Source organism: Ursus maritimus, unplaced genomic scaffold, assembly GCF_017311325.1.
Source record: "Ursus maritimus isolate PB19 unplaced genomic scaffold, ASM1731132v1 scaffold_5, whole genome shotgun sequence".
NCBI lineage: Eukaryota > Metazoa > Chordata > Mammalia > Carnivora > Ursidae > Ursus > Ursus maritimus.
In genome coordinates, this window is record NW_024426663.1 from 45,977,690 (window position 1) to 45,988,621 (window position 10,932).

General features: G+C 40.9%; 1 protein-coding gene across 1 annotated transcript in view; it reads left to right on the plus strand.

Annotated features, from left to right (window-relative positions):
- ANKRD55 (ankyrin repeat domain 55) overlaps nucleotides 1-5,271 on the plus strand; it is a 286,535-nt gene extending 281,264 nt beyond the window's left edge. The window contains exons 14-15 of the mRNA XM_008691404.2: nucleotides 2,971-3,063; nucleotides 5,034-5,271. Of these exons, the coding sequence (XP_008689626.1) occupies nucleotides 2,971-3,063; nucleotides 5,034-5,155 (215 nt within the window). The 3' untranslated portion in view covers nucleotides 5,156-5,271. The remainder of the gene's footprint in view (nucleotides 1-2,970; nucleotides 3,064-5,033) is intronic.
- Nucleotides 5,272-10,932: the final 5,661 nt, after the last annotated feature.

The window sequence follows — 10,932 nt, forward strand, 5'->3', positions numbered from 1 at the left end:
GGTGAACAGAATGCTCCCAGCATGGCTGGTCCTCACTTCCCATTCTCAGTGTCTGGGCCTCACATCTCCAATTCTTTCCCTTCCTCTTGAACACTTTCTTGAATATCTCTCAGTTCCCTGACAACCCATACCTGTCGCTCTATGGCATGGGTGCCCGTGTTATTTATACCTTCTGTCCACTGTGTGCTTGGCAGATTTGTACAGTCTTTTAAGAACTAGCTCAAAAGCCACCCTGGTAGGGAAGTCGCCCTGACCTCTACAAGGAGCTGTGGCTCTTTCTTACTGTGAACCATGAAGAACAGCTCTACCTTGTTGAGTGTCCGGTGGGCAGATAGTGAAATGCGTACTTTCCCTTTAAAAGAACTGCCGGAGAGGAGTTTTTAATCCCTATTCTGGAAGTGAGGAAATGGAGGCACAGAGAGGTTAGCCCACCTGCTTAAAGTCACAAAGCTAGGTAGGAAGTGACAGAACAGACATTCAGGTGAGCTCTGTGGGATTCAAGACATCTCCACCTTTCTGGACCCCTCTTCCCTATGTGATGCCCTCACACCACTACGCTGGGGCTCCAAAAGAATAAATGAACCTGTTTTTCTGCCAACATACACTGTAATCCCCTCCTGAGTACCTTGCCTTGTCCTCTTTGTGCTCTAGGCTCTGGAATACAGTGAGTTCACAATAGATGAGTGCTGAATTTCTTTAGTTGCTTAACTAAATTCCTTTGCTTAACTGTGAAAAGCCTTCCTGCCTTTTGAATCTAGGACAGTGGTCCTCGACCCTGTCTCCATGGGCTGGATGCTCTCTGAGGTGTCGTCAGCACAGATAAAAGAGCTTTGGGCTGTGCACAGCTCCACCCTGTCCTCCAAAACTGAGCCAAATGCCAGTGCAGAATGAGGTCCAGCTCTCCCCCCCACCTCCCAAATCACTGCCACATCCCCTTTCTGCCCAGCTCTCATCTTGTCAAAATGGCTTTGTCTGCTGGGGAGGCAGGATGGGTTTTATGTCAGACAGACCTAAGTTGGAGCCCAGGCTCTGTCACTTTCCATTATGTGACCTTGAGCACATTTGAGAACTCCTCCAAGCCAATGTCCTCATTTGTAAAATGTGGTTGGTAACGGTATCTATGTCACAAGGGAAAGTGATTGCTAAGATTCAATGAAAATCATGCCTATAGTATTCAGCCCAGTCCTTGACCATCATAAGTTCTCAGTAAACATTATCCATAATTATCATTATCTCATTTCTTGGTTTTGCAAATTTCTGCTCAAATGTTCATGGATAAATAAGGTATGAGTCGATATGGGTACTTACTGTAATTACTTACTGTTATTCTACTCAGGGATGTTTTCTTTTTAAATAATAGCTTAGGAAGTTATTTGACCTTTAGAATACAAAGGAATAAAAATATAATATCCACCAGACAGACTGGAAATTTTGCTCAATTTTCATCAAATGGCAGTGTTCGGATGGCTGCCCTTACAATATGTCATTGGACTCCTCTACGCAGAAGGACAGTGGCTCTTGGCTAATGCTTTTCCCCCTTATTCTAAGCACTACTTGGCCCAAGCAGAAGAATTAAACCTATGAGCAGTCCTATAGTTGTTTTGATTCTTACAAGACTATAAGGCAAAAGATCAAATGAATATGTTCCCCACTCTCCAGGAGATCATGTTTAACACTCCGCAGAATAAAACTGTAATAATTACTAATGTTTCCTGAGTGTTAACCTTGTAATCTAAATGCTTTACATTTGTTCTCCTTAATTTTCATGACAAGTGAAAAAGACAGATACAATTAGTTTCACCATTTTTTATGTCAGGAGATGGAGGTTTAGAGAGGGAGCATCTCTTGCCCAAGCTGGCAAACGAGTCTAATCCTGTCCCATTTGGTCAACTATTTAAAAGGACCTAAATACCTTGAGTATTCCTGTCTATTTTCAGATATTTAGATTGATCTTTTATAATCAGTAATGTGTTGATTAATATTTAAAGCTGGCTCTTCAGGAGAAAAATCAGTGCTTGCTGATTTCCATGGTGTAAATACTTCTACCATGACTAATGCTGAGCCGCCACTGTGATGTCAACCCGCTCACTAAATTCCTGAAATTTTAACCATCGGTTCCCAAGAACCAGTACACATGGCTCCGGCTCGGCATTGCTTTCAGCCTAAATTAAAAAATAGCCGCCTCCCAGGTGACTTCGCCCAGATCCCACCTTCTAGGGCAGTGATGCTCAATCCTATTGCACATTAGAATCCCCTGGGAACTGATAAAAATCTGAGGCCGTGGGGCCTCTGGGTGCTCAGTCATTAAGCGTCTGCTCAGGGCATGATCCCAGGGTCCTAGAATTGAGAGTTCTGTGTCAGGCTCCCTGCTCTGCCAGGAGCCTGCTTCTTCCTCTCCCACTCCCCCTGCTGTGTTCCCTCTCTCGCTGGCTGTCTCTCTGTCAAATAAATAAATAAAAATCTTAAAAAAAAAATTAAAAATCTGAGGCCCTATTCCAGCCCCAGAGATTCTCTTTTAATTGAGGGGTTTGGCTAGGGCAGCAGTGTTTTTTTTAAACTCCTCGGATAATTCCTATGTGCAGCCAGCACTGAGAAACACTGATCTAGAAGACTATATCCTACTTATCTGTGTCATTCACCACACACTTGATGGATGTATTATACTTTATGCCGTATTTTATTTTTTCAAACTTTTAAGTTTTATAGAATGGGTGGCCAACTGTGCTTGTTTATAAAATTTTATTTCAACTAATTTATTCAAGAATTGATTTCCAACGTCTTTTTCTTTCATTGAAACAGTGACTGGCATATAACAGAAACTCAATAAAGTGTAGCTGTTATGATTTTTGTTCTTGTTGGCATCTTAAACTCAGCGATCTCTAACAATTTCATGATTCTCTTATCCATTGGATTTTATAATTTGCACTTGGTTACATCTCAGATGATTGATTCAATTCTGTTTGTCCCCAGGACAAAATTTTCAGCATCTCTCCCCAAACAGACCCCAAATCAGGGACCTTCCTGTCACCCGGAGCAACCTAGCTCCCCTGCCAGACCAAAAATGTAAGTAATATGAATCTTCTTCAGCTTCCTTTGCAAGTGTTAACATGTCTAGATGCAACTAACTGTTATTTCAGTTTACTTTCATTTTCCGAGGGAACATCAGGCGCCAAAACTTGTAAATTACAGGAAAATAGAAGAGAGACGGTCTTTAAAGCTTCATCCAACTTGGTAATGCTTGTTTAGGGGAAAAAAAAAAAAGAATACTCGCTCTCTTGAGGAATTTTTGTGTTTGGATTATAAAAACAATGACTGAAGTTTATTTTGCCGTGTACTATTTAATGTGTTTAAGAAGGCGCTTTAAAAATTCTCTTAAGAAGGTCTCTTGACATTGATTTCCTTACTATGATGAACAGTACAGGTTCCTGTACTCAGAAGCTAAGCATCCCTAAACAGGAAGGAATAATCATGTAGATGCTGTTCACCCATATTGCTTTTGACATTATTGATTTATTTTATAGTATTTTGTACAAAAATGTCTTACAATATAAAATAGTAAATATATTCTATTCAGCCAGCGATCTTCAAGTTTGAGTGTACTCGAAGTATTACCTGGGGTGCTTGTTATAAAGTGGATTTCTGGGCCCCACACCCAGAAATTCTGAGTTTGTATATCCTCATATCTGTACTAGGAGGCAGGTTCTGTTATTATTCCTGTTGTACAGATGAGAAAACTGAGTTCAGAGAGGTTACATGATTTGCCCAACATTACTTAGGTAGTAAATAGCAGAGCCGGGAGCAAAACTGTAAGACACCAAGTCAGCTAACTCATGCAAACAAGCAATTACTTACTGGATTCTAATTTCCTTCCTTCCTTTTCTTTCTCTCCCAGCCCCGTCCTTTATAACATATATGCAAGTATGCACGTACGCTCTCACGCACTCTCTCTCTCATTCTCTCTCTCCATACCCTCTTAATTGCAGAGATTGAATGATTTAAGAGCTGCACTGTTTCAGACAAGTTTCTTAACCTTCAGTTTCCTCCCTTATCCTGTAAGAACAGTGCCAGCCTGATAAGGCTGTTGGGAGTATTACATGAGGTAACATATGGAAAACACTGGCAACTGTTTGCACAGAATAAATATCCATATGTCTTCTCTGCCCCAGGCTATAGTTTGGAAGGGACCAATCAAGAGTTCTAGGATTCCTTAAGTAAAAACAGTGAACCATGGGGTCTTAGTATGACCCTGTCCTTCTGCAGATAAGGAAAGGGAGAGGTGGAGATATATGTTCAAACTCACACCAAGAGTTAGTAGCAGAAACCAAAATCTCTTCCTTAACAGATCCATTCCTCTGCTTTTACTGATTTGCTTGAACTGAGAGTTTGGGATGGTGTGAATTCAATCACTGGATGAAATTCAAGCCTGACTTTGTCTTTAAGCAGAAATGACTCACGAAGATATCTAATTAAGTAGTCACTCAGCCTTGAATCCTGGTGGGGCTTGGAGAAGCCAGGGAAGGGGTTTTCTTTGGCAGAGCCCAGGACCTTTTTGCTCTTCACAATTAAATGTAAGGAGAGAAGGGAAGATAAAGATCTTTGATCAACTTTAGCTCTATGAAAAAGAAATGGAAAGGTACAGAGGGCTTTTCCTAAGAGAACCCCGATAAAAACCTCGCATAAAAGGGCAGTACCGATGTCTTAGGGCTCATTTAGAGTCTTAGGCAGACTTGGCCATCAACAGCTACTCCACCCCAGGAAAAGAGAGCCCTGCCAGCCACGCAGGGCCCAATCATGTTTTGATCAAATTTGGCTCCGTCCTGTATTTGTGCATATTTGACATCCCTGATGACATGTGGTAAGCCTGAATGCATACAGAGAGACAGCCTTCTCCTGCAGCTGGGCTCTCACCAAAACAAGCTCTTTAGAAATGCCTCCCCTCCTTCAGAAATAATCTCGTTCTCCCACCGCCATTCCTCCTGAGACTCTGAGAGAAGCAAACCTTGAAAGACTCTCGTTCTATTCTTTCTCCCCAGTTCTATCTGGAGGACTTCTGCGGACAAACCGAGTGCTTCCTGCTATTCCAAGCCAACGGGGACATAGCACAGCAGCCAAAGACAGTGAAAGCTTGGCCAGTCCCGCCACTGATGAAAATTAACTGTGGGTCACCAGCTGTAAAAATGGAGGTTATATATATTTTCAACTGTCAAAGGATGAGATTACTCTAGTTTGTGAGAACAAAGACTGATTTAGTAAATTGAGTCCTAAAAGCCATTCACAGTTTTATAACTCCTTATTCCAATGATATTTCCCAAATAAGCGCTTGGAATCTTTGATTGTATATATATTTTAAGTCTGTAAGTTTCTGTGACGTCTCCATGATAAAATAAAAAGTCACAATATGTTATTAGGGGGGAAACTTTGCTATGTTTGGTTTGCACTGTGGCATCAGCAGATTTTTTTTTTCCTGAATGATTTTGTTTTAAAAACGTATGCTTTGCTGAATAAAATACAACAGAAAAGCATATTCCATACTTTTTCTTTACATTTATTGCAATTCTATCTTAGGTTAATGAAACTTAATCAAAATTAGGGTAGCAAATTCCTTTAATCAGTTCCATATAGCTTTTAAATGTACAAGCTTCTGTAAAATATTTTCTAACATCTTCTGATCCTGGCTACAGCCCAAATCATTTGCCAGTGTTTATGTATCTTCTTTGTTATTTGATTATTTCCACGTATTGTCATTTTCAGATATGATTGTTCTATTAGTGAGAAGATCATGTGAGTTGGAAGGATCTACATCCTGGCCTAACAGAATGAGATAGGCATTTCTCATACATTCCTCAAATACTCTGTGTCTTTAATCATTCTTTTTTCTGTTTGAAAATAATAGTCTCTGCCTACTTAAAACTTTCCCAAACTTAGGACCTAGTAAAGTTTGAAAGACTACTACTAACTGTAGATCTTACTGAGATATTTGTGTGTTGTTTGGACTGATTTAAATTTCAAGCCTAGACATGTAAGATCATAGTTGTTCCATGTTATTTCTAGGCTTATATGTTATTCTGTAAATATCTGAAGTACAACACCCGCCATTTTAGATTAGCATTATTTGTTGAGAGAGATCAGACTGTGCCATTAACTACATAGAAGCTCCTCTGAGGCCAAATCATAGTTCTTTGGCTTTGTACTTCTAGAAATGTATACAGTGTGTGGCACATAGTAGGCACTCAGTTGTTTTTTTTTTTTCCAGGAAAGAAGGAAGGGAAGGAAGTAGGGATGTAGAGAGGGAGGTGGCAAGGTAGAGAGATGTAGGAAGTGATAATAAAGAGGTTATTAGTCCACAATCTCATTTTGCCAATGATAGTAATCTGAATTAGGGATTATAGAAGAGAAAGCCTATGACCAGTCACCCAAGCTGGACAGTAGCTGGTAGGGTAGTCAAATCCTGGTGCAAACGGAAGAGCTCTCAGGACATAGATTCTGAAGGGTTTTCTGTTCTGTTTTGTTTTGTTTTGCTTGTGGGCTGCATCTTTGAAGAATCATGCTCTGTTAAGTATCAGTTAGGTGGTTCTATTATGTCACGTGGTTACTTCTGAATCTATGTTCGTGCACAGTAGCTGCCTGGCCAGAGACTGCTTAGCTTAGTCAGGATAGGCCAGCCTCTGCTTCAATAATAAACAGCCCCCAAATCTCATTGGCTGACAATTCTCATTCACAATGCATGTCCCATACCAGCTGACAGAGTTGGCCGATGTGGATTCTACTTCAGCATGCACTTCCTTGGTGACAAAAAACAGAGGAAGTGCGAGGTGAGTCTCATCACTTCCTTTCACATTTCATTTGCCAAATCAAGTCATATGGACATGTCTAACTCCAAATGAGGTAAGCAAATGCAATCCTTCCACAGCAGGAAAGGGGAGAATTGGAATATTTATGAATTATCCAAAAAATTACCACACTAACCAAAGCTCAGTCCCTAAGGGATCATTTAAGGTCCCTTTACCAAGTGGATAGCTAAGAGGCTAAAGCAATTAAAAAAACAAAGAAACCATACCTGTCTATAGCTCTGGAAAAAGCCACCATCCCCTAACCCTTGCACTTACATATACACACAGAGCATTTTCTTTTTTTTGAAGATGTATTTATTTTATTTGAGAGGGAGAGCACGCATAGGGGGAGGTGCAGCGGAGAGGGAGAGAGACAATTATGAGCAGACTCTGCGGAGCATGGAGCCTGATGCAGGGCTCAATCCCATGACCCTAAGATCATGACCTGAGCCGAAATCAAGAGTTGGACACTCAACCGACTAAGCCACCCAGGCGCCCCCACACATAGCATTTTTTAAAGTTAGGCCTGCCCACTGAAGTTGATTTAAGGATCTTTTGTTAGCTATGAAGAAGTAATATGCTGCCCACTACCATCTTTTTAAATAGAGCAGTTATCCTTTTGCCACGAAGTAAAGTGGCTTGTTTAGGGTAGATCTATCCTCAGCCAATATTTTACTGATGAAATCAGATATTAGGTGTTCACTGATTTGTGCCCAACTTAAAAAATGTCAAGCAAGTTTTTCTTCTAAAATGACTATTCTCTTATTTTACCTCTTAAATTTCCCTTCCTTGCTAAAGATATATCATTTATTTACACACATAAAAATCCTAACTTTTCGTACATTATTTCATTGGGATCATTTCATCACCCTATATTCTCCAAGTAAAGAGAAGGAATCTAAGGCAAAGAAAGAAGTTAACTAATTTGCCCAAAGTCACACAGCTAATGGCAGAGTCTTTCTAGTCCCATAGTCCACATACGTAATTCCCAAATTATTGTTTTCCTGTTCCAGAAATTTTATTGGTGTGATACACCTTTGGCAAAGCATCCTTTTTTGAATTTATTCATTCAGCCTAAAAGCTGTACAGGCATAGTGGAGCTAATGTTAAGATTTGTGGAAAGAGTCCACCAATTCAGTAATTTGTGCTAACCAGTTGGAGTTGTTGGAAGGTAGGGTTTCCCCCCATTTTTCTTATTTCCCTTGGTAATCACCTGGTGTAACACAGGTGTTCTTTCTCCTCGTAAACACTAAACTCTAATGCTCTCATTTTCATAGAATCCAGCCAATATAAATAGCTTTCTGTGACTCCAGCTTATTATCCTTTCCAACTCTATTAAATCACAGCTCGATACACAATTTTAGAAAACCTCACCAAGTGACCGATTAGAAACTGTGCCTCCCAGAAAGACAAACATAACCATTGATTTTGCTTTTGCCCCTACTCTTTGAAGTTTACCAATGCTTGTCCCTAAGCAAGAGCATCTTGACATTTTAAAGGCAGTCTTTTGAAAACAACCCTTTGGAATCTACCATAGGGCTTAAATGGGGTAATTAAGAAGGAACATATTTGAACTTACCATAAAATATAACACTCAGGGTAAAAATTAAATTAATAATTTAAAAAACACCACATGATAGCAGCTCTCACATATAGTAGTTAGCCTCTCATTGCCTTCAGGGAAAACAATTTTTCTCCTTGGGGACGCCTGGGTGGTTCAATCAGGTTAAGCTACTGACTCTTGATTTAGGCTCAGGTCATGATCTCAGGGTCCTAGGATACAGCCCTGCATCAGGCTCTGCGCTCGGCACAGAGTCTGGTTGTCTCTCTCTCCCTCTGCTCCTCCTCTCATGTTCTTTCTCTCTCTCTCTCTCAAATAAAGAAAATCTTTTTAAGAAAATAAAATCATGAAATTCCACCAGTTTCACATATTTCCTAGACATTGGCATAGAAATATTAATACCGATAGATGGAGATTGTCAGCAAACTTTGTTTCTATCAAAACTATTGTTTTCAAAGAAAATGCCTTCCCATTCTGACCTCTATTTTAGTCCATTCAACCTGGTCTTTTAGGCAGCTGAGCTTCAAGAAATCTCCAAAGGTCAAATATGAAAAGTCAATGAATAAATTGTATCAAAAGCTCAAGTTCCAGTCAGCATGGTGTATTAGCAGAACTGCCATAAGGACAAAGGTGGTTTTCACACTAACGTGTGAAAAACAGGAAATAGATGGTTAATTATTAAATCCCTAGTAAAAATTTTATTAATGGTGAACGGTGAATCACCTTGCAATTGCTAGTGGTCCACAACTAGGAAAAATGAGAGCAAAAGAAACACTGTTGTTTCCCTTAGGGGGACAAGGCAGACTCTAACATGTTGTCTTTACTGACAGGAAGCTGGAGTTTGGAGATTTGGACATGTGGGGTCAGCTGTAAGGTGAGAAGGTGGAGTGAAGGGTGTAGGGGACTGCAGTTGGCTGCACATGGCCAGTGAATGCAAGAACTGAGCCCAGATACAGAGGATCACGAACAGTATCTTTGGTGCACTGAAGGCGAATCACCACCAGAGACATAGCAGTGAGTGATATAAAGGAATGAGGAAAGGAAATTCTCTCCATCATTTCGATTTCATGTGATATATAAAAGTACTCCAAAAAAGCTTTTAAAGAGAAACCAATTATGTTTACCAACTATTTAGATGCTAATAATAAAAAGACAGTTTATGAGGAAGTAAAGCCATTTCTTAGAGCCCAAAGAATTGTTCTCTGCGATAAACCAAACAAGAACTGGTCTCACCTGCGGAAGATGACACCCATTTCCCTTGACTAACACTTAAGACATTGCTCCAAGGTGTCCCGGGAGATACCAACTGTAACTTCTCTACTTTGTCAGGGTTCAATCCTATCTACTGATGAAGTACGGAGTCTACAGGCATTATGCTCAATCAGGTCAAAAAAAGAAGTTTAAAACCCTAAAAACACTTCAGGAGCATCACTATGGAGCCAAACACTGACCATGTTTGAAAGTATAACTTATTCAAGCTGCAGAGCTAGACGAGAAGAAATTTCTGAAAGTATGTAAGAGAATAACAAACAGACGGCGAGCCCAATCAGTACTGTGGTTTACAGCTAGAAGGAGGCTGCCAGAGGATTTCTCTCAAATCTCTATGACAAAGCCAAGCAAGCATTTGAATTCCAAAAAAGCTGAAAACCAAGGGAATGTTCTCATGTGTTGAAATAGCTCGCTCTAAGATATCTAACCCAGTGTTCTCTGAATAAGTGACTTTGAGGAAGAAAAAACAAATGCAAAGAAAAAAGGAAACGATTTAAAGAATCTCCCTTCCATTGAATGTCTAGCTCTTGAATTCCTGAGAGCTAGCCCATTCAATCTCCGTTAGTGGAGAGCTTAGGAGGCACCCCCTCCCCTTTGCCACATTCTACTAGCGCAGGATGAAGAGTCAAACTTCCATAAAGCCCTTTCTACTGTTCTAACAAAGGCTTATATAATAAATAAGAATTTGTTTCTTTGGATATGCTGGAGCCAGCTCTTACCAGCTTGTAAGAGTTGATTGTTAAATCCAGTATTCAAGAAGTCTGTGAACTGGTTGTTCAACCATTGGTGCCTTGACATTGGCCCTGGTGGGAACATTTACACCATGGATACTGGAAAACACTACAAATTAGGGCTTTATTTGAGATCTGGTTTACCAGCATACCACTGGGTATAACATTTTGGGGGGTAATTTTTTAGATATAAGAGCACTTTAATTTTATTTTCTGCAAAAGCTTTATTGTTTCCATTTGGGCTACGGATTGGGAGAGGGCTCCAGGGTGGTTGAACAGAGGCCTGGTGGTCGCAGGAAGAGGCTCGGGCAAAAGTCTTGACACCAGGGTGGTGTCAAGGGGCCCCTTGGGGCAAGGCTCCTGGTGGCTCCTGGGGGAGCCGGGTGAAGAGACCCCGGCTGGTCCCCCTAGCCTGGGTCCGCCTGCGGGGGTCCAGAAGGCCGGAGACATCTTTCGACCAGCGGCGCGACTGGCGACCGAGCTTGGGCAGGTGGGAGGTGGACCTGGGGCGGCACATGCGCAGCGAGGCCGAGCGTGGACA